Source organism: Passer montanus, unplaced genomic scaffold, assembly GCF_014805655.1.
Source record: "Passer montanus isolate IOZ18808 unplaced genomic scaffold, ASM1480565v1 scaffold89, whole genome shotgun sequence".
Lineage (NCBI taxonomy): Eukaryota > Metazoa > Chordata > Aves > Passeriformes > Passeridae > Passer > Passer montanus.
The window spans coordinates 879,299-900,390 of NW_024374256.1; the positions used below are offsets into that span (position 1 = coordinate 879,299).

At 59.4% G+C, this 21,092-nt stretch overlaps 4 protein-coding genes across 10 annotated transcripts; all 4 read right to left on the reverse strand.

Moving 5' to 3' along the window:
• Positions 1–64: 64 nt before the first annotated feature.
• GALE (UDP-galactose-4-epimerase) lies at positions 65–3,653 on the reverse strand. Of its 3 annotated transcripts, none has more exons than XR_005630374.1 (11): positions 3,028–3,044; positions 2,761–2,885; positions 2,558–2,605; positions 2,306–2,419; positions 1,937–2,113; positions 1,750–1,863; positions 1,604–1,670; positions 1,392–1,477; positions 1,209–1,286; positions 956–1,070; positions 65–879 (listed from the first exon to the last, which is right to left on the reverse strand). XR_005630374.1 is itself a non-coding variant. In XM_039733801.1 (11 exons), exons 2-11 carry the CDS (start codon positions 2,879–2,881, stop codon positions 824–826), a joined length of 1,044 nt encoding a protein of 347 aa, XP_039589735.1. In that variant the 5' UTR covers positions 2,882–2,885; positions 3,619–3,653; the 3' UTR covers positions 65–823. The 3 variants fall into 3 exon arrangements, 2 of the variants coding, with proteins under 2 accessions (XP_039589735.1, XP_039589736.1); XM_039733801.1 differs by lacking the exon at positions 3,028–3,044 and adding an exon at positions 3,619–3,653 and having other exon boundaries at positions 2,558–2,673; XM_039733802.1 differs by having other exon boundaries at positions 2,558–2,673; positions 3,028–3,046.
• Positions 3,654–3,975: 322 nt separating this feature from the next.
• Positions 3,976–8,666, reverse strand: HMGCL (3-hydroxy-3-methylglutaryl-CoA lyase). Of its 4 annotated transcripts, none has more exons than XM_039733806.1 (9): positions 8,594–8,666; positions 7,522–7,608; positions 7,225–7,332; positions 6,802–6,897; positions 6,167–6,315; positions 5,790–5,853; positions 5,263–5,451; positions 4,989–5,114; positions 3,976–4,773 (listed from the first exon to the last, which is right to left on the reverse strand). In XM_039733806.1, exons 1-9 carry the CDS (start codon positions 8,642–8,644, stop codon positions 4,672–4,674), a joined length of 972 nt encoding a protein of 323 aa, XP_039589740.1. In that variant the 5' UTR covers positions 8,645–8,666; the 3' UTR covers positions 3,976–4,671. The 4 variants fall into 4 exon arrangements, with proteins under 4 accessions (XP_039589740.1, XP_039589738.1, XP_039589737.1 ...); XM_039733804.1 differs by lacking the exon at positions 8,594–8,666 and adding an exon at positions 8,318–8,383; XM_039733803.1 differs by lacking the exon at positions 8,594–8,666 and adding an exon at positions 8,167–8,287.
• Positions 8,667–9,325: 659 nt separating this feature from the next.
• On the reverse strand, positions 9,326–13,520 carry FUCA1 (alpha-L-fucosidase 1). 2 transcript variants are annotated; one of them, XM_039733800.1, is made up of 8 exons: positions 13,158–13,520; positions 12,314–12,448; positions 11,977–12,114; positions 11,223–11,328; positions 10,648–10,848; positions 10,329–10,519; positions 10,051–10,150; positions 9,326–9,569 (listed from the first exon to the last, which is right to left on the reverse strand). In XM_039733800.1, the coding sequence occupies exons 1-8, from the start codon at positions 13,499–13,501 to the stop codon at positions 9,429–9,431; spliced, it is 1,356 nt and encodes a 451-aa protein (XP_039589734.1). In that variant the 5' UTR covers positions 13,502–13,520; the 3' UTR covers positions 9,326–9,428. The 2 variants fall into 2 exon arrangements, with proteins under 2 accessions (XP_039589734.1, XP_039589733.1); XM_039733799.1 differs by having other exon boundaries at positions 10,051–10,199.
• Positions 13,521–14,811: 1,291 nt separating this feature from the next.
• CNR2 (cannabinoid receptor 2) lies at positions 14,812–20,738 on the reverse strand. The gene is made up of 2 exons (XM_039733717.1): positions 20,273–20,738; positions 14,812–16,548 (listed from the first exon to the last, which is right to left on the reverse strand). The coding sequence occupies exon 2, from the start codon at positions 16,480–16,482 to the stop codon at positions 15,433–15,435; it is 1,050 nt and encodes a 349-aa protein (XP_039589651.1). The 5' UTR covers positions 16,483–16,548; positions 20,273–20,738; the 3' UTR covers positions 14,812–15,432.
• Positions 20,739–21,092: the final 354 nt, after the last annotated feature.

Sequence of the window (21,092 nt, forward strand, 5' to 3'; positions counted from 1 at the left end):
GCCCCAGGGTCCCATTTTTAGGGGCAGGAGCTCTGGCTGAGGGGAAGCAGAACAAAGCTGCCACTTAGAAAGTAGGAAAGTTTATTTTAAAAACAAATCAAAAGCTCCATTCATAATTCAGGAGCATAAGTTATTCATCCAGCCAACAGCACACGGGGCTGGCTGCGTCATCCCTGCCCTGGGAGCTGCCAGGAATAAACAGGAGCAGTGTGGGCCAGGGCCAGAGCAGGCACCCAGGGGCTGTGGGCAGCCAGGCCAGGCTGGCACAGCCCTGGGCAGGGGCTTCTCCAGCTCTGCAGGAGACAGGGAGATGAGATTTGGTCCCCAAAACCATGCTGGGGTAGGGAAAAGGGGGGTTGGAGGAAGCCTTGGAATGTGACTGGTCCCTGTGGGAGGTTCCTGGTGCCTTCTCTGTGCCAGGGCAGGGCAGAGGTGCCCTGGGCTCCCCCTGAGCCAGGAGGGAACAGGGCTCTGCTGCAGGCTGGGCTCAGCAGGACTCAGCTGTCCCAGGGCACAGGGCGGGCTCAGGAGCTCCCAGCCAGGACTGGCTCAGCCCCTGGGCATTCCCGGGGGGTTCCATGCCCGTGGTGCCAAACCAGGCCCTGGCTCTGTTCACCCTTGGTTGTGGTTCTGGCTCTGTGAGATGAAAGGACCTGGGGGATGAGGATGAGGAGGGGAGAGGCTGAGGATGCTCCAGCCTTCCTGCCCCGTGCCAGGGGCAGGAGGGGGAGCTGGCAGTGCCCTCCCAGGATGGTGACAGCTCTCGGGGAAGGAGGCAGAGCTGGCTCAGAGCAGCCCTGGCCCGGCCAGCCCTCGCCACAGCTCAGTTCTTGCTGAAGCCCGTGGGGTTCTGCAGCTGCCACCGCCACAGGTCCTCACCTGGAACAGCAGCAGGGAGGTGAGGGAGGGCAGGGGGCTGGCAGTGCCCGCTGCGCCAGGGAGGGGATGCCCTTACACATCTTGTCCAGGCCAAAGGCAGCTTTCCAGCCCAGCTCCTGCTCGGCCAGCGTGGGGTCAGCGTAGCAGGAGGCCACGTCCCCCTCCCGCCGCGCCGTCACCCGGTACTTGATCTGCAGGGAGAGAGCACCGAGGGCTGGGGGCTCGGGGGGCTCGGGGGGCTGAGGGAGCGGGGCCAGGGCTGCTGGGGGCACAGGGCCCTGGGGGGCAGCTCTGCCCCTGTGCCTGTGAGCCCACAGCTCTGCCCTTACCTCCCTCCCCGAGGCTTTCTCCATGGCCCGGACCATCTGCAGCACGGAGTAGCCGGTGCCTGTGCCCAGGTTGTAGATCTGGGAGGAGGATAAAGGACAGGGATCGAGGGGAGGAAGGCTCTGCTTCAGCCCCCACTGGCACCCCCATGTCCCCCAGGGCTGGCAGCACCCCCAGGTTGGTACCTTGCAGCCACAATTCTCCTTGAGCTTCTTCAGGGCAGCGATGTGGCCCTTGGCCAGGTCCACGACATGGATGTAATCCCTGACTCCTGTGGGGGCGCAGAGGGTGAGGGCAGGCCCGGGGGTCTGGGAGTCCCAAATCCCCCCATCCCAAATCCCCCATCCCAAATCCCCCATCCCAAATCCCCCATCCCAAATCCCCGGCCCTGACGCACCCGTTCCATCGTCCGTCTTGTAGTCGTTCCCAAAGACGCTGAGGAACTCCCGGCGTCCCACTGCCACCTGCACAGAGGGACAGCCCTGTGGAGCCCCGGCACCCCCGTCCCCTCCCTGCGACCCCCGAGGGCTGGGGGGGCTCTACCTGAGCCACGTAGGGCATGAGGTTGTTGGGGATGCCCTGGGGGTCCTCCCCGATCATCCCTGACTCGTGGGCGCCGATGGGGTTGAAGTAGCGCAGCAGGACGGCGTTCCAGTCCTGGGGACACGGGGACAGGGTCACCCCCTGGGGACAGCCCCTGGGGACACCCCCTGGGGACACAGCTCCTCACCCTCTCTGCTCTGCAGAGATCCCGGATCATCTCCTCGATGAAGAACTTGGATTTGCCGTAGGGGTTGGTGCAGCCGCCCACCGGGTGCTTCTCGTCCAGGGGGAGGTACCTGGGCTCCCCGTAGACGGTGGCGGAGCTGCTGAACACGATGTTCCTCACGCCGTGGGCCTTCATGGTCTGTGAGGGGCAAGGGGCAGCTGTGCCAGCCCTGCTGCAGCTCTGCCCCGTGCCAGCCCTGCCCCGTGCCAGCCCTGCCCCGTGCCAGCCCTGCCCCGTGCCAGCCCTGCTGCAGCCCTGCCCCGTGCCAGCCCTGCCCGGGCACGGGGAGGGCAGCGGGAGCAGCCCGGGGTCGCTGGCAGCCCCCCTCACCTCCAGCAGCCCGATGGTCCCGGTGAGGTTCACTCTGTAATAGTCCAGAGGCTTCTGCACCGACTCCCCCACGGCCTTGAGCCCGGCGAAGTGCATCACGGCCGAGAACCGGTGCTGCGGGGCACGGGCTGGGCTCAGCCGCGGCGGCGGGCACCAGCAGCACCCCCGGAGCTCCCTGGCCCACCGGAGCGGGCACTGCGTGTCCTCCCCGCCCCGCCGGAGCCCCCCGGGCACCGCCGCTGCCGCTCGCACCTTCCCGAAGAGCCGTGCCAGCGCCGCCCGGTCCGTGATGTCGAGCTCCTGGAAGGTGACGGGGCGCTGCGCGATCTGCTGCACCCGGCGGAGGCTCTCGGGGAGCTCCTGGGAGCCTGCGGGGAGCGAGGGAGGGAACGAGGGGAGTGCGGGGAGCGCGGGGCCCGGGCCGGCCGGGCGGAGCGGGGCCGGCGCTGCCGTACCTCGCACGGCGTTGTGGAAGTTGTCGATGACCACGGGCGCGTAGCCGGCCTGCAGCAGCTCCAGCACGCAGTGGCTGCCGATGTAGCCCGCGCCGCCCGTCACCAGGATGGCCTCGGCCATGTCCCTGCGGGGACAGCGCCGGAGCCGCGGGTTGGGCACGGCACGGCTCGGCTCGGCACGGCCCGGCTCGGCCCGGTTGGGCACGGCCCGGCTCGGCTCGGTTCGGGTGGGCACGGCCCGGGGTTCCGTTCCCCGCTCGCTCTCACCCGCCGCCGCCGCCGCCGCTCCCGCGCAGCCCCGTGAGGGGCGCGGCCCCTTTAAGGCCGGGCCTTGGCCCCGCCCCCCGGCGCCACGCGCGCCGCTCCTCCATGGAAACGTGTCAGGGCTACGGGGCGGCAGCGGGGACAAAACTCCTCGTGGGACGGCGGCCGCTGGTGGGCGGGGCCACCGCGGGGAGCCCGGTGCCGGGCCCTGCCCCAGGACGGGCGGGGCAGCGCCGGTCCCACCTCCCGGACGCGGCGGTGCCACATCCCGGAGCCCGGGCGCTTCCTGCTGAGCCCAGCCCCGGGCTCACCCGCGCCCTCGGGGCAGCGGCGCTCACTGTAATTAGCTAATTAACGCGTCCATTCATTCATTAACCGGGCGATCTCCGCAGGCACCGGCTCTGCCCTCGGCCGCTCCCGCCCGGCGCAGGGAGGGCTCGGGGCGGCACCGGGACCCGGGCTGTCCCCCTGCCCGTTCCCCCCGATTTCCCCCTGCCCGTTACCCCGGTCCCCCCGGTTCGGTTCCCCAGTTCCGTTCCCCCCGGTTCCGTTCCCCCGTTCGGTTCCCCGGTTCCGTTCCCCGCTCGCTCTCACCCGCCGCCGCCGCCGCCGCTCCCGCGCAGCCCCGTGAGGGGCGCGGCCCCTTTAAGGCCGGGCCTTGGCCCCGCCCCCCGGCGCCACGCGCGCCGCTCCTCCATGGAAACGTGTCAGGGCTACGGGGCGGCAGCGGGGACAAAACTCCTCGTGGGACGGCGGCCGCTGGTGGGCGGGGCCACCGCGGGGAGCCCGGTGCCGCAGCGCCCCCTGGCGGCCGGAGGAGGCAGTTGCCCCAAAACACCAATTTATTGCCCCAAAACCCCAATTTACTACCCCAAAACCCCGAATCACTGCCCCAAACCACCAATTTACTGCCCCATTCCACCTCATTTCCGTGCGGTTCATTAGCGAAGGTTTGGTAATTAATTCAGTTTATTGAAGGCACGTGGAGAGGAGGCACCCGCAGCCTCGTGTGCTCCTCTCCAGTCTCACAATTAACTGCTCAATAAATGACTTTAAAATGAAGAGCAGGGGGTGCTTCCCAAGGACCCCAGGAGTTTCACTCTCTGCTCTCAGGGTGGCAGCAATTCCTCACCCTCAGCCCATGAAAATGCAGAATTTCCTGCCGGAGGAGGCACTTGGAGCCAAACCAGCACCAAAAGCTCCTTTGCTGGTTCGACTGAATCCATTTTTTCACAGTTTGATTATTAAATAATGTGTTTATTACTCCTGCTGGGCTGGGGTATCTTACAACAGATACCCAGAGCAGCAGCACAGCCCCGAGGGAGCCCAGGGAGGTTTGGGCTCAGCCTGTGGCTGTTTTTCTTGTGGAGGGAGGGGAGGGAGGAGGGACAGCCCGAGCTGCTGAGGCTGAGCTGGTCCTGGCCCTGCAGGCAGGAGCTGCTGCTCTGCTCTGAGCTCTCCTCTGCCCCTCCAAGGCACAGGGGGCAGCCCCGAGGTCCAACATTACAAAGTATCACAGGAGATTCCCTCACTTCTTCCTAATTCTGGAGGATTTTGAGCTTCCTCTCAAGTTCTGAGCTCAGAAGTCAGGCAGGAATCCCAGCCAGGGCTGGACCTTGTTGCTCCAGGGAGAAATCCCACTCAGTGTCACAGCCTGCAGGAGGCCTGAGACACCTTGGAGTTGGTTTTTCTGTTCAGGGCGTTGCAGATGTAGGTGCCAGTGTCCATCAGCTTCTGCAGATCCACCCCCTGCAGGGCAAAGGGCCAGGACATGCCTTGAGGAACATCCCCCACCCTCCCGGGTCCCCACGCCCACCCCTGGGCACTCAGGGGCAGCCACAGCTGCTCTGGGCACCGTGCCAGGGCCTGCTCGCCCTCCCAGGGCTGTTTTCCCAGATATCCCATCCCCTCTGCCACAGCCACTCCCAGCCGAGGCCTGGGCACAGCCCTGGGGTGCCACTCACCGTGTGGATGCCCAGCCCGTGCAGCATGTACACCAAGTCCTCGGTGGCCACGTTGCCAGAGGCTCCCTGGGCATAGGGGCACCCCCCCAGGCCGGCCACGGAGGCGTCCACCACGCTCACCCCCATCTGCAAACACAGTCAGGGGTGACAAAACCAGGCAAAGCTGCTCCACGTGGCTGCCCCGTCCCTGGCAGCAGCAGGGGACAGTGGCAGCAGGCCCGGGGGTGGGACAGGGTGGCTCTCAGGGGTGTGAGGGTGCAGAGCAGGAACCCACCTGCAGGGCCACCAGGATGTTGGCCAGGGCCTGGCCGTAGGTGTCGTGGCAGTGCACAGCCAGAGCCCCCACGGGCACCTCCTTCATGACCAGTGCCAGCATGTCCCTCATGCTGCCCGGGGTGCCCACGCCGATGGTGTCCCCCAGGGAGATCTCGTAGCACCCCATGGAGTACATCTTCTTGGAGACCTGGCACAGCCAGCACGGCCCCTGAGAGGGCATCCTCCCCTCCCAGGGCTGATCCCTGCTGTACAACAATCCCCTGCACACTCCTCCCCTCCCAGGGCTCATTCCTGCTGTACAACAATCCCCTCTCAGGGTACTGTTGACTCCCTGGACACTCCTCTCTGGAATTAAAACCCTGCAGTGTCCAAACCTCCCTCAGCTCCCCATCCCAGCTGGATCCAGCCTCTGAGAGCCTGGCTATTCCCTCACACATCCCCCTTGTAGCCTGGATAACCCCCAGAGCCCACTTCACATCCCCCAGAATAAATCAGCAATTCTGGCTGCATTTCTGGCTGACTCACCTCTGCAACTTTGGCTGCAGAAATCTTCCCTTCATAGGGACATCCAAGGACACAGGAAACATACCTGGGTTAAAAAAAACCCCAAACTTTTAGCTGGAAAAGGGCAGGGGGATCCCACTAGACAAACCAGTCAGGACTTGTGCATCTCCCATGTCTGCAAGATGGGAGAATCAATTTTGTATTCCAGTGGCCAAAGGCTACAGGATTTCACCAATCTCTTCCTGCAGGGGTGTAAAGTTTGCCAGGATGAGCCCAGAGGGCTGCTGGGGGTGTGATCTGTGCACTTCCATGTGGGATGTTTGCCAAGAAAGTCTGACCCCAGCTGCCTCTGGGTGATTCCAGAGTGAACGTGGGTGATGGCAGCAGGAAGCCCTTACCCCCTGACAGGAATGCTGGCTTCCCTCGCTGCCCTCATCACCTCCTCAAACCTCTCCAGGCTCTCCTCGATGGAGCAGTTGATGTTTTTCTGGGTGAACAGCTCAGATGCTGCCCCAAAGATCGACACCTCTTTGGCCCCTGCTGCCACCTGCAAATAAAAAATCCTAAACTGGAACCACAGCACCTCTGAGGCTGGAAAAGACCCCTGAGTTACCCCAGCACTTCTTAAATCAAAGCCAGGGGATTTTTTCTTGTGAGGGAAATGACAAACAGAGCCACAACTTCAAGAGTTAATTCAAGGGTTTCAGTGGCATCTCTCGGTAGGGATGTCTCAAACCAGCCCCACAAACTCCTCCCTTCACAGAGGCTCTTCTGTTCCCAAAGAGAAGAGTTTTTTGTTTATTTAGACTGGGAGATCCTGGAGCTCTTCTGCCCCTCCAAGTCTCTGTGATCTACAACCTCTGACCAAGCTCCCTCACTTCACAGAACCACCGTCCCCCAGACAACCCAGCCCTTCCCTCAGCTCACTGCAGCAGAGCCAGGACAGAGCTGGGCCTGCCTTCAAAAGGGGGAAGGCAGAGGAGCAGGGGGGAGTGCCCGGGGTGGGGGTGGGTGCTGGGTCCCCAGCCCTTACCGCTGCCTGGAAGCCCCTCAGGTTTGGAGTCAGCACGGGGTAACTGATGCCAGGGCATTTGTTGATGCCCTGCAGGACCTCGGTGTGATCAGCCATCTGCAAAGCAAGGCAGGAACAGCCCTGAGGGTCACAGCTGCCACTGCTGCCTGCCAGGAAAGCACCACTCCAACTCCTTTTTGGAAAGGGAACAGCAATGTGTGGGGAGCAGAGCCTCCACAGCAAACAGAGCTGAGGGCTCAGGGGTCACAGGCCAACGTGCACAACCAGCCTCGTGTGTGACCTCTGCTCTTGCCAGGGTCCAAAGGGAAGCTCTGGGATGGTTTGAGTGCTCTGCTGCTCCTTGCCCAGTAACAGGGACTGGGGAGCCAGCAGGACCACTGGGTTATTGTACTTCTAGAGCTGCAGATCCTGTCTAACACTGACCTGAGGAACCCACTTGGGGGACACGAAGCTGGTGGCCTCTATGACCTGCAGCCCTGTCTCTGACAGCATGTTGATTAAATTGATCTTCACCGAGGTGGGCACAAGATTCTAAGAAGAAGAAGAAAAGAAAAATTACTTAAAATTATTATTATTTACACAATAAACTCTTCCACCACTGGAAGAAAAAAAAAAGAAAAAAGAAAAAAAGCAGCATTTAAAGGAGAGCCGCCCCACTGGGGGGCACAGGGGGGATCTGAGAAGGGCCCCGGAGGGCAGGGAGCCCGGACCCGCCGCTACCTTCTCGTTCTGGAGCCCGTCGCGGGGTCCCACCTCCACCACCTTCACTCGCTTCGGGTACGCCCCGCCCGCCGCCGCGGAGCTCACCTGGCACGGGAGCAGAGTCAGCCGCGCCCCGGAGCCCGGCCCCGCCCGGTACCGGCACCGGTACCGCACCCTGACCCCGCCCGGCCCCGTCCCGGTGCCCCCCGGTGTCTGTCCCCGTTCTGATCCCCCCGCTCCCTCTGCCCAGTCCCTGTCCCGGTCCCTCTGTCCCGTTCCGCTCCCCCGCTCCCTGTCCCGGTCCCGTCCCGCTGCCCCGCTCCCTGTCCCTGTCCCGGTCCCTCTGTCCCGTTCCGATGCCCCGCTCCCTGTTCCCGCTCCCTGTCCCCGCTCCCTGTCCCTGTCCCGGTCCCGCCCCGCTGCCCCGCTCCCTCACGGGCCGCAGCGCTCCCGCCCAGCGCGGCAGCAGCCGCCGCGCCGCCGCCATGTCCGCCGCGCCCACGTGACCGCACACACCCCCGGCACGTGACTCGGCCGGGAGGGGGCGTGGCTCCGCGGGCCACGTGAGCGCTCCGCACGTGGCGCCGGCAGCGCTGTCCCCGCTCCGTGCCCCTGTCCCCTGTCCGTGTCCCCTGTCCCCTGTGCCGTGTCCCCGTGCCGTACCTGGCCCCAGGCGCCGTCCCGCGGCGCGCAGCCCGTGTCGCAGAGCGGCATCCTTCCCTCCGGCACTGCCCCGCGCCGCGCCCGCCGCGCACTTATAGCGGCGGCGTTGGCGCTGCCGGTGCGCCGATGTCCCGCTGCCCCGCTCCCTCACGGGCCGCAGCGCTCCCGCCCAGCGCGGCAGCAGCCGCCGCGCCGCCGCCATGTCCGCCGCGCCCACGTGACCGCACACACCCCCGGCACGTGACTCGGCCGGGAGGGGGCGTGGCTCCGCGGGCCACGTGAGCGCTCCGCACGTGGCGCCGGCAGCGCTGTCCCCGCTCCGTGCCCGGTGTCCCCTGTCCCGTGTCCCTGTCCCGTGTCCCGTGCCCCTGTCCCGTGTCCGTGTCCCTGTCCCGTGTCCCGTGTCCCCGTCCCGGCCGTGCCGCACCTGGCCCCAGGCGCCGTCCCGCGGCGCGCAGCCCGTGTCGCAGAGCGGCATCCTTCCCTCCGGCACTGCCCCGCGCCGCGCCCGCCGCGCACTTATAGCGGCGGCGTTGGCGCTGCCGGTGCGCCGAGCAAACACCGAGCTGTTTGTTTTGGGGCGGGCCGGGGGTCACCGGCGTGAGCCAAGGAGGCCATGGCTCTGTTGTCCCTGTTTGTCCCGTTTTTCCGTCGGTAGCGGCGTCACCGGAGCCGGTGGGTGTTTGTCACGGTTTGTCACGGCTCCGCACGCGGCGCTGCCCCGGGCGCTGCTGGAGCCCAGCTCGCGGTGTCCTGGCGGGTTCTGCTGGGGCAGGAACAGAACACAGCCTGCCCGCAGCGCTGTGGTGCCCTCACAACACCCTGGAGCAGTCTCATCACCCACATTCTCACTGTTCAGCCCTTTCTGAGAAGCTCAAACTGCTCTCTCTGGGACTCCAGGAGTGCAAGCAGAAGTCACAAGTGCAATTCACAATGGTGGAGTCTCTTAAATTCACTAAGAATAAAACCTTTTCTTGTAGCTGTCTCCAGCAGAATATCAATAAAAGTCTGTGGATGGATTTGTGTATTTTTTACAGATGATTTCTTTCAGATCCCTTCCAGCAGGCTTCCATTGGATTTATTCATCATGGAAGCAGCTGATCACAGCTGCTCCAACCAACACTGAAGTAACACAAGGCAACAGAGACTGGAGGAGAGATTCTCTCAAGTGAAAAATAATGTATTCAACATGAAACATAAAAATCCTCTTGGGTTCAGTCAAAAAGAAAGGCAGTGGGAGATGCTGTGTCCCCCCACAGGCATCACTTCACACCCTCGAGCTTCAGCACCCAGCCAGACTGGGGAGGGAGAGGAGATGGCAGCATGTAGGGCAGGGTAATGAGCATCCCTTTCCCTGGCTGGCTCTGCCACTGCAGAGTGCCAGCAAACCCCAGCAGTGTCACCTGCAGAGGAGGCAAGGAAGGAAGGGACACTCAGCTGGAGCTCAGCAGCCCCCCTGCACAGCCCACAGCCCTGCAGGTGCCCAGCCGTGGCTCACGTGGCACAGGGGGTGACACAGGGCTGTTTGGAGCCACCCCAGGCTGCAGTTTGTTGTTTGGGGTTTGTTTGTTGCTGATGCTTTGGCCCTGTTTGTTCAGAGCAAAGGACACTGCAACGTTTGCGTCACGGTGACATGTGCCACGAGCAGGGCACTGCACCTGGGCTGCTCTGGGGACCTTCCCTCCCCTGCCACAGCAGCATCAGAACACTCCAGGGCAGGAATCCTCCCTGGCCATGTGAGCCAAAGCCTGGGGAACAGCCCGGGGTGCTGCAAGGAGCCCACAGCACACAGCCTCCCACTCCCCAGCTCCCAAACAAATCCAGGCTGGCCCCTCCTGCCCAAAAATGCCCCCAAATGCTCTCAGTGTATGCTCAGCCCCTTACCCGTGTGCCTGGGGATGGAATGGGTGAGGAGAGATGCAGGACACTGTCCAGAGGCCAGAGCAGGAAGATGGCAAAGACCACAGGTCCCTTGGAGGTGTACCTGAGAGAGCAGGAGCTCAGCAGTGAAGGGCACCAGACACAAACCCGACCTTTCCAGACAGCACAAGAACACTGCTTGGCCTCCTGCCACCACACAAGGGTCACCTACTTCCCCCAGCTCCAAATTTAGGAAAAGGCAAGAAATAAGCATCAGCTGGTGTGAGCAGCAGAGCCCTTACCAGACTGTGTCTGTGGTGTTCTCCATCTGCACCCTCCAAGGCTGGGACTCATAAATCGCCTCCCCATTGGTGTCCAGCCACCTCCCAAGGGCCAGGAGTCTTTCTTGGAAGATGGGGACAATCACCCCTTCCTTTGTAGGTCCCACGTTGAGGAGGTAGTTGCCACCCAAACTCACAGTCTGCACCATCTCCTGCAGCAGATAAAGCAGGATAACATTACCTTCACCTCAGAGAGCACAGAGACTGAGGAGTTTCACCCTCCAGAAGCCTCTCACTCCCAGCAACCTCCCCCCGGCCATTCCCATTTCAGGTTTCTCACCTCAATCACACTCATTTCATCCATCACCTCGGGCAGGCTCATGTTGCTGCGGTAGCCCCAGGAGAGCCTGTCCAGGGAGGAGCACATCTCCCACTTGTGCTCTGGCAGGGAGCCTGGCCTGTACCTGTCAGCACAGTTGTAGAAACCCCCGTGGTGGCAGGAGCAGCCCCGGCCCCAGCGGTCGTTGACAACCACGGTGTCCTGAGAGAGGGAAAACAGCTCAGGGCACAGACCCCTTTGTTCCTGGGCTGTCCAGCTGGCAGCCACCCCCCTGAGGAAGCACCTAAAGAACCCCAGTGTAATGGAAACCCTCCTGGAGAAGGCTGAATCCCTCCCTCTGCTCACTCAGGGGGGAGCTGAGGCAACAAAGCCGAGGATCCTGCACAGGTCAGTGGGGCTGGCACAGCAGCACAGTCAGGTGCTCTTTTTGTCAGAGAATAAAACACATCTCTTTTTGTCAGAGAATAAAACACACCTGCCAAAAGTCAAGGAGGTTTCTGGTGTGATCACACAGCCCAGAGCTTCCTGCCCTTCCACACCCACCCCGTGCCAGGAGGGGCAGCAGGCAGTGGTACCTTGACAGGGCTGTCATTATAGAGCCAGGCAAGGAAGGAGGTGGAATTCCAGTAGGAATCTGGAGCTTCCCAGTCCCCATCCGACCAGATCAGGTCTGGTTTGTATCTGAGGGAGAGAGATGTTGTTTCCAAATGGATCATCTGCTCCTGCCACACTGTGTTTCTCGGGTGTGGGGTTGCTTCCCCTTCCCACTGCCTGGCATCACAAGGAGGTTTTTGCTTCATTTTCTGCTTCACACAAAGCTCTAAGGGAGGTTCTTGCAGCAGCAAAGAACAAGGTGTTGATCCACAGCTCAAGAGAAGGTGCAGTCTTCCAAAAAACTCAGAATTTGGCACCTCAAAGGTGATTATGAGACACATTCTTGAGCTGGGACAACAACCCACAAGCCCAAACCTTTTATTTTTGTCAGCAAGGGGAAGCAGGCAAGGATGGAAATTCCCAGTGAAATCACTTTTCTATTCTACTAAATACTGAACAGTTTGTTCCACATCCAGCCACCCTGCACTGAAGCAGGATTAGAGAGAAATGCTTTTGCAGGAAAAATTTGTCCCTGGTTATTCTACAGATTAGACTTTCCACAGGTTAAAAGTGAACCCCTTTTCTAATTACCACAAATCATTACTGCTTAGCAAAGACAATTTGCCTCGGCAAAAATCAACATTTCTCTTCTTTGCACCCACTTTGCACCTTTTTACACCCTACAGAACTGAAACCAGGAAATGCTGGTGATTCTGAACTGGTTGTGGCTCTTACTTTAAGACAAGGTCATAAAGTTCTGGCATGGTCTTCTTTAAAACAAAGCTCTGGGTCTTGAAGCCACTTTGTTTGTCAGCGAGGTAGAGAGGGTTAAACCACTCCATCAGGGAGTGATACAGCCCATAGCGGAGGTTGCTGAAGGACAGAACACAGAGGGAAGAGTTAGGCTTCAGTGGGGATTAAGAAGCAGTGGAAATTAAATTACTGGCTTTATTATTTTCCATCATTTGCAGGCACTCCATTCCTCACACTGAACTGGGGTTTTCTGCTGTTTGTCAAGCAGAGCCAGGAGCATTCTCTGCTCTCAAAGCAGAGCTCCCTGGCAGGGCCGTACCTCTCCCTGAGGGCTTCTCCCAGCTCTCCCACCAGGTCCCGGTGGGGCCCTGTGTCCACAGAATTCCAGTTCCAGGACACTGGTGACCCCCAGTTGGTGAAGCCCTCGTGGTGCTTGGTGGTCAGGACCACGTATCTGAGAGGAGAAAAGGGCTTGGTTGGGATGGCAAAGGAACAAAGGAGGCATTTCCCAGCCCCACTGCAAAGTCAGTCATTAAAACAGCAAGGCACTGGGTAACCACACTGTGAGGAGCCCTCTGTCACTGTCCCTTGGATTTAGAAGCAAATACAAGAATAAGAGAGGCTTTTAGTGGATTTTAATGCTGGGAAAGAATGAACAGTGAATACTTAGCAAGGAGCAGGACCTGTCATCTCCTCAGCATCCTGGGCACGACCCCTCAGGGATGTCCAGCACTGTTCAGGGACCCCCAATCCCTCAGGGACCCCCGGATTTGCCCCTTCCATCCCCTGCATCCTCTTTGGAATAGCCCCATATGCTTCCCAAGCTTTTCCACCCCCTCAGAGACCCCCAGACCCCTCCTTGTTTCCTCTGGGATGCTCTTCTATCTGCTCAGTGACAGGGGCTCTCACTACCTCACAGATTCCCAGAAAGGGCTCCTCCATCCCCTCAGGGAATCCCAGACCCACCATCCATCCCCTCAGGGACCCCCGGCCATGGCACTCATCCCCTCAGGGGCCCCCCTATCCCCTCAGGGACCCCCATCCCCTCAGGGACCCCCGGCCATGGCACTCATCCCCTCAGGGACCCCCCCATCCCCTCAGGGACCCCCGGCCATGGCACTCATCCCCTCAGGGACCCCCGCTCCGGCCCTCCCGGCGCTGACCTGGCCCCGGCCCGCCGGAAGAGCTGTGCCCACTGCCGGGGCTGGAAGTCGTGGGCGGTGAAACGGGGCGCGAACTCCGCGTAGCTGGTGCCGGGCGGGAAGCGGCGGCGCACGAAGCGCTCGTAGGCGGCATCGCGCTGGCCCTGCCAGTGCCACCAGAACCACTCGGAGCCCCAGGCCGGCACGGAGAACACCCCCCAGTGCACGAACACCCCCACCTTGGCCCGGTCGAACCAGGCCGGCAGCGGCCGCGCGTCCAGGCTGGCCCAGTCCGGGCGGTAGCGGGGCTCGGCCAGGCCCGGGCCCAGCGCGGCCGCCACAGCCAGCACGGCCAGCGCCGCCATGGCCCCGTGACGTCACCAACGCCGCTGCTCCGGGGCCGCGGGTTCGAGACTGCGGCCCGGCAGCTGCCCGAGGGCACGGCGGGAATATCCCGGGAGGGATGGAGGGATAACCCAAACATCGGGGAATATCCCGGGAGGGATGGAGAGATAACCCAAACATCGGGGAATATCCCGGGAGGGATGGAGGGATAACCCAAACATCGGGGAATATCCCGGGAGGGATAACCCAAACCATCGGGGAATATCCCGGGAGGGATGGAGGGATAACCCAAACCATCGAGGAATATCCCGGGGGGGATAACCCAAACTATCAGAGAATATCCCGGGAGGGATGGAGGGATAACCCAAACATAGGGGAATATCCCAGGAGGGATAACCCAAACTATCAGAGAATATCCCAGGAGGGGATGGAGGGATAACCCAAACATAGGGGAATATCCCAGGAGGGATAACCCAAACTATCAGAGAATATCCCAGGAAGGGATGGAGGGATAACCCAAACCATCGGGGAATATCCCGGGAGGGATGGAGGGACATCGGGGATAGCCCCAACAATCGAGGAATGTCCCAGGGAGGGATGGAAAGACACTGGGGAATATCCTGGGGAGGGATGGAGGGACACTGGGGACAACCCCAGCCATCCACCCTGTGCATCCCTGGAGCAGTGTCCAAACACTCCTGGAGCTCTGGCAGCCTCGGGCTGTGCCCGTTCCCTGGGCAGCCTGGGCAGCTCATCCTCTGGGACACAGGGCAGAGTGCAAGGGCCTCGTGGCCATGCCCCAGCCAGGCTCATCCCTGTTGGAGGCATTTTGGGAGCTGGCAGGAGCCCAGCTGCTCCAGGTCACTGGTGAAGGGCCCTGTCCCACTTCATTGTCCATTCAGCTAAAAGTGCTGCTTTTGCATAATTTGCAGAAAAACAACCCCAGTCAAGTTCCTCATGCTCAAAGTATCTGCCCCAGTTTGGGCTTAACCTTGTCACCTGGAGAACTTTGTAGTTCCCTGGGGAGCCTGGCAGCTCATCCTCTGGGACACAGGGCAGAGTGCAAGGGCCTCGTGGCCATGCCCCAGCCAGGCTCATCCCTGTTGGAGGCATTTTGGGAGCTGGCAGGAGCCCAGCTGCTCCAGGTCACTGGTGAAGGGCCCTGTCCCACTTCATTGTCCATTCAGCTAAAAGTGCTGCTTTTGCGTAATTTGCAGAAAAACAACCCCAGTCAAGTTCCTCATGCTCAAAGTATCTGCCCCAGTTTGGGCTTAACCTTGTCACCTGGAGAACTTTGTACACCGGGAAAGAAAAGGAAGAAAACCCTGGAAAATGGCTTGTATGTTTAATCACATAACATCCCACAAACACCCGTGTGGTTCGGTCAGTTCTCCTGAAACCTGCCTGAAGAAATGTGCTGCCTGCAAGGTCCTGCCTGCCCCAGCTCTGGCCAAGTCCTTAAACCACAGTGAGGGGTTAGAAAAGCCCTCCAAGACCATCGAGTCCCAGATGTGCCCAGTCCTCACTTTGTCACCAGCCCAGAGCACTGAGTGCCACGTCCAGGTGACACCTGCAGGGATGGGGACTCCAAACCTCCCTGGGCAGCCCCTTCCAAAGCCTGCCCACCATTTCCATGAGAAATTCCTGCTGATGTCCAGCCTGAACCTCCCCTGGTGGGAGATGATCACAGCATCATGGAATATGCTGAGCTGGAAGGGACACCCCAAGGACCATTCAGTCCTGGTCCTGCACAGGACACCCCAACAATCCCAACCTGTGCCTGAGAGCAAAGTCGGTGCACTTCATGTCCCAGCGTTGAAGGGTGACATCAGCAGGAGCTGTCTCCACATCACAGCTGATCCCTCAACTCCCATCAGAAGAGAAAATAAAAAGAAAAGTGATCCAGACTGTTCCTTGCAGGCTGAGTGGGTGGATCTCCCACGGTGCCTCCCTACATGGCGTGCGTGTCCTCGCAGACGGTCTCTATCACGGAGGACTTGTGGGTGCTCTCTGCTTCTGGGCTCTCCTCAGGGGCCTTCAGCTGCCTCCTGAAGTGGGACAACACCCTCCTCAGGGAGGAGAAGAGCTCCTTGCTGCGCAGGGCGTAAATGATGGGGTTGACCATGGAGTTGAGCAGGCAGAGGGTGCTGCAGAAGGCGAACACCTTGCGCAGGCGGTGGCTCAGCCTGCCGAAGACGCTGTAGATCATCAGCACGAGCACGGGGGACCAGCAGAGCATCAGGACAGCCAGCACCATGGCCAGGGTCTTGGCCAGCATCACGTCCATCCTCATCCGGGTGTTTTGCTTCCCTGCCTGTGCCTGGTGCTGCTCCATGTAGGCCACGTGCTGGCGAGCCCTCCAGAGCACGTGGCCGTAGGCGTAGACGATGCAGCCCAGCAGCACCACGACGAAGCAGAGCCAGCCCGACAGGTAATTGTCATCCACAAAGGGGAACAGCTCGGAGCACGAGGAATCCAGCACGCAGCAGTTCCAGCCCAGCAGGGGCAGGCAAGCAATGGTGGCACAGGTCAGCCAGAGCACTGCCAGGGCCATCCAGGCTCTTCTCCTGGTCATCAGGAGCTTGTACTCCGAGGGCCGGCTGATGGAGATGTAGCGGTCCAGGGCTGTGAGCAGCAGGCTGCTGAGGGAGGCAGAGAAGGAGGTGTTCACCCCTCCCAGCTGCAGCAGGAACACCTCCTTGGAGAAACCAACCTCGTTGAACACGTGGAAGTTCACGAAGCTGCAGACAAAGATGATGCTGGCCAGGATGTCAGCCAGGGCCAGGCTGCCGATGAAGAGGTAGGAAGGCTTCTTCCTGAGCCCAGGGGATGAGAAAATCAGGTAGAGCACCAGGGAGTTCTCAAAAACACACATTGTCCCAAAGAGGCCACACAGGATGCCAATGCTTATCTTCTGTGCCTGCGTGCTGAGCACCATGAAGCACTCCATGGTGCTCCCACTGCACTTGGAGGCGTTGGCAGGTATCCTGCAGGAATCCATGGTGGTCACCTGGAGCTGGGAGCTCACAGAGAGCCCTCTGCTTCCTTCTGCACTTCTTCAGATGCTCTGAAAAAGGTGGAGGTGAAGAGGACTTAACAAGCAGACACTTCCCTCCCTTTAGAGGGAAGCAAGCAAAATGAAATGAGCCCACAGAGAGCTGCTTTCAGGTCCACAGCCCCAATGCTGGAACCAAGTTCCATGTTTTTCTCAGGCTTTGTCCCACTGGTTGTTTGGCTGAGACCCATTTCCCTCAGCCCAGGGGCACCCTGGCTGGACCACCTCGGTGGTACACCACAAGAGGGAAGCAGCAACGCTGAGAATTGTACAAATCCTGGGCCAACTCTTAGCACTCCTCCAGGATTCACTGCTCAGGGCCCATGGAACAGGACCCCCCTTCCCAAAAGATTCCAGGATCCCTCATGCAGGCAGTGGGATCGTGAGTTCCCTCTGCTGGAGGACAGCACAGAGCTGACAGCGTTCCCTTTCCCCCAGAACAAACAAGTCACTGTCCCTCACTGCCTGGGCTCTCTTGTGAAAGAGGAAATGTCCCAAAGACACGAGGCAGGCCAGGATGTGTGACAGCCACAGAGCAGGGGCAGGGCTGTGGGTTCCAGCCACCTGTGTGAAATTCAGCTGCTGCTGGAGGTGACACCAGCCAGCACTGCCCAGCAAACCTCTGTGCACGACATCTCAGCAGGGATGGGTTTAGAAAACATGGCTTTATAATGGCCTGGGGACTTCCTTCCCCACTGATCTCCCCCACACTCATCTCCCTTCCTGTGTTTCAGGAGTTGCAAAATGCCCCCAATGACTCGAGAGGCTGCCCAGGAGGTGACAGAGAAGAGCCCCAGCCCCACATTTGACTCCTGCTGCCTTCAGGGCTGGGGCAGCAGTGGCTGCAGGGAGCTCAGTGCAGGTTTCAGGGGCAGCAGTGGCTGCAGGAGCTCAGTGCAGGTTTCAGGCCCAGCAGGGCAATCCTCACTGGGATTTCTTGGTGTTCCAGGCTGGAGGAGTCCTGGACTTTGGGCTGACGTGTGGCTGGCTGTTGCAGCAAGCTGCCCTCCTCTTACATCAGGCTCCTGCATGGGGTAACAACACAGGGGCAGGGTGTTGCCCTCAGACCTCAGCGCTCTCGTTTCCTGCAGCCCTTCTCAGGAACACCTCACAGGCAGCAGGAATTACCAACTGCTGTTATTAAACCTGACAACATCCCTCCCTCTGGAGAGAGATGGATTTAGCAGACAGATGGACTTCTCATACAGCAGGGCTCACCAGGGACCAACTGCCTCGAGTTTCCAAACCTCCCCAGCCAAAGCCCAGCATCCAAACCAAGACATTTCTTCATTAAGCAGCCTCCAGCATCACCTTGGCATCCATTACCTGCAGCCAGCATTCCCAGGACCATCATAAATCCTCAAACCTGCAGTTGTGCAATATCCAGCTAACATCCTTAGGAGCCTGGAAACCACTGAACACCAGGCAAGGGAGAAGGCAGCAAAATGCCATCCCTGATGTTATGCTGCTTACAATGTTAAAATAACTCCTGTGCTGCCTGTCCTGGCCCAGCTCTCTGCACTAAGCTGCAAAAACTCAGACAAGCCTCAGCTTCAAAGTCTGTGCTGGGCTCACAGCAATCAGCCAGCCCTGATCTTCCTCCCCCTGTTCTGTCTCAGGCTGAATGACAAGGACAGATCTCTGCTCCCCAGACCCTCCTTGCAGCTCCCGTGTCCCTGAGGGCAGGACAGAGCTCCTCTGCACGAGCATGAAAACACAGGCAGTGCCAAGAGCTCCTCTCCTTGCACTGCCCGTCCCTCATTTTTTGGCTTTTTTGGGCACAAAGCTGCTTTTTTCTGCCCAGGGGACATTTTCCTCTTGTCAGATGGGCCTCTAGATTTGTTTGACCTTGGCCTCTGCCCCCTGCCTGGCTTAGCTCCTGGGAAAAGTGCCAGCCCATATCTGGTTGCTGGGGCAGAGCTGACCTGCAGCATCCCCCATGGGGCAAATCCCACCTCCAGGGTGGAAACCCCCTTTCCAAGAGCAGCATCTCCACCTCCTGGGGAATTCCAGCCCCAGGCAAGCCCAGGGAGTCCCATGGGCTGACAGCTCAGCTCAACAAGAAAGAGCCAAGTGCCTGGTGGCCTCCTCCAGCTGCAGGGGCTGTGGCACAGAGGGGCTGGCTCCCTGGAAGTGCAGCTGCTCAGCCTGAGCTTCTGCACAGGATGAACTCTGGCATCTCCTGCCAGCAGGAAGGCCCAGGGTAGGGAACATTTTGCCAAAATAAGGTGTCCTTGCAATGGGGAACCCCCCAGCAACAAGAGAGAGCCCCAGCAAACAGCAGTGAATGAATGAGGAGTTATGAGGGACAGAACCCAGATAAGATACTTGGGAATGCAACAATTCCTGATACAGCCCCAGTGACTGCAAAGTGAAACCTCCCCTCCCATCACTCTGCTTCCAGCCCGCTCACTCCAGCCTAAGAGCTCCAGCTGGCTTTGGGGGAAATTAAATTTCCAAATGCAGGAGCCCTTTTCCTCCTCAGCTCCTCGCTGTGGCTGATTCCAGTGCCCTGCAGCAGCACCATCCCTGCTCCACTTGGGATCCTTCTGCCTTCACAGAGCCAGCACAGCATCCTGCTGATTAAAAAGTTACCTACCACTAGCTTAGATAATGTAAAATTCAATTTTCCTGCTGCAGTCAGCCAGTGCATTGCGCCTGCAGCACTCTGAAAGCGCTGCTCTTGAATATTTCATGTTCAGAATATCTGAGAGTTTTGAGCTTTACAATATAAGAAAATGTCTTAAATGATCACCTACTACGAACAAGTGTGGTGATTTATGCAAAAAGTTGTCACTAATGCTTGAAAATTTCACTTGCTGAAGAAGCAAAGTATCTTTTGCTTTAAAAACATTTTAGTTTATATGTGATTTTCTGGTTTAGTTGCAGAAGTTTTTCCATTATTTTGGAATTAGCTGTTTACCCTGGTTTGTCCTGACCACATGAAATGACACCGAGTGGAATTCCCTCCCTGATGTAACACCTGTCTGCCTCAAAGGTCACACTGAAGATTATTTGATTATTTATCAGCTCTGCCCATGTGTGACTGCCTGAGGGGACAGTGAAACCCAGGGGTGGGTGCAGAGCAGCTGCAAGTGCCAGTTTGGGTACAAAGCAGGGCAAACCAGGGCTGCTCTCACTGCACCAAAACCATCATAAACACTGCACTCAGCATCACATCCCCATGAGACATCTGGAAATACAGAGAATCAGGGAATGCTTTGGGCTGGAAGGGACCTTAAAGCCCATCCAGTGCTATCCTTCCACTATCCCACGTTGCTTCAAACCCCGTCCAACCTACCTTGGGCACTGCCAGGGATCCAGGGGCAGCCACAGCTGCTCTGGGTACCCTGTGCCAGGGCCTCCCCACCCTCACAGGGAAGAATTTCTTGGAACCCAATCCCCCTTGTCCCATCACTCCAGTTCCAACATCAAAAATTCCCCAAATCAGCTGTAAAGAGTTAACCCACAGTCTGCTATGAAGCACTTACCTTTCATCTTCTCCTTAAGAAAGGATCCATCCTAAAAACCAATTTCCCACCCTCTGTTACACATTGCCTTGCAGTTTACCCCAAAGAGCTGACAGAGAATCCCAGGAATCTCCCGGTGCAGCAGAGCCTCCCCAGCCTGCCCTGAGCATGGCAGCACCCGGGGCTCTCAGGGGTGATGTGTTCCAGTGTGAAAAAGGAGCCCAGGGCTGCAGGATGCTGTGGGTCAGCAAACACAAAGCACTCACCTCCCCACCGACGCTCGGGGGCTTCCCATGGCTCTGGCTCTCAGGGCAGCTGCTGCAGCTGCGGGCAGCGCTGCTTCCCTCTCCTCTCACGGCACTTCTGGTTTCATCTGGGTTTGCTGAACCATTCTGGTTTATTCCCCTGGGTTGGAAATCCAGCAGTGTGAATCCTTCCTCTGCTTCCTCGCTCTCTGTCACATTCTTTCGCAGAATGTGTGTCGGGTTTTCTTTCCTTCCTCCCTTCTCCTCTGGGTGTTGTGTTCTGCTGCCTGCTCGTGCCACATCTACAACCACCCAAACCCTCTGGCTCGCTGAAATTGTCCTCCCAGTCCCTCTCATTTCTCCATGTAGCTGCAGAGTTTGAGGCAAGAGACATTCAGGTTCTCCTCCTGATTTCTCTGGGAACATGGAAGAGTATGGGGAGGAAAGAAGCAAGGAGGCAGATGTGGAAAAATCTGGATGTACCTGGTTGTGTGCAGGTCTAAGGGCAAGCTCAGAAATCTGCTGTCTGTGCCTGCAGCTCCATGAGCAGCACAAATCTCACCTGTGCCACTGAATTTCTCCGTACGCTCATGCCAGAGGAACGAGGTGATTTTCTCTCTTCAAGTGGAAGGAAAATGCCTTAAGGTCTTCAGCTACAGCATCCCTGTGGTCAGAGGGGCTGCAGGGGCTGTGGTCGCTGCTGTACTGCTCCCATCCGTCCTTCATCCTTCCTCCACTTCCCCCTCGGCTGGGCAGCAGCTGCCTGGCTGAGATGATGCCTTTGGAAAGCAGGGACAGCTTGCCCTGCGGGGTGACACCAGGGACAGTGTCACCGCGGCAG

Excerpts from the sequence above, each read along its gene's own strand:
- HMGCL (XM_039733806.1), bottom strand. The coding sequence starts at position 8,644 with ATGCCGCTCTGCGACACGGGCTGCGCGCCGCGGGACGGCGCCTGGGGC. Across the intron at positions 6,898-7,224 it reads CCCCCAAGTGGGTTCCTCAG|ATGGCTGATCACACCGAGGT; the intron begins GTCAGTGTTAGA and ends CTTGCTTTGCAG. Across the intron at positions 5,452-5,789 it reads CTGCAGCCAAAGTTGCAGAG|GTCTCCAAGAAGATGTACTC; the intron begins GTGAGTCAGCCA and ends TGGCTGTGCCAG.
- CNR2 (XM_039733717.1), bottom strand. The coding sequence starts at position 16,482 with ATGGATTCCTGCAGGATACCTGCCAACGCCTCCAAGTGCAGTGGGAGC.
- GALE (XM_039733801.1), bottom strand. The coding sequence starts at position 2,881 with ATGGCCGAGGCCATCCTGGTGACGGGCGGCGCGGGCTACATCGGCAGC. Across the intron at positions 2,420-2,557 it reads TGGCACGGCTCTTCGGGAAG|CACCGGTTCTCGGCCGTGAT; the intron begins GTGCGAGCGGCA and ends CGTGCCCCGCAG. Across the intron at positions 1,478-1,603 it reads CAAGACGGACGATGGAACGG|GAGTCAGGGATTACATCCAT; the intron begins GTGCGTCAGGGC and ends GCGCCCCCACAG.
- FUCA1 (XM_039733799.1), bottom strand. The coding sequence starts at position 13,501 with ATGGCGGCGCTGGCCGTGCTGGCTGTGGCGGCCGCGCTGGGCCCGGGC. Across the intron at positions 11,329-11,976 it reads CTTTATGACCTTGTCTTAAA|ATACAAACCAGACCTGATCT; the intron begins GTAAGAGCCACA and ends TCTCTCCCTCAG. Across the intron at positions 10,849-11,222 it reads ATAATGACAGCCCTGTCAAG|GACACCGTGGTTGTCAACGA; the intron begins GTACCACTGCCT and ends TCCCTCTCTCAG.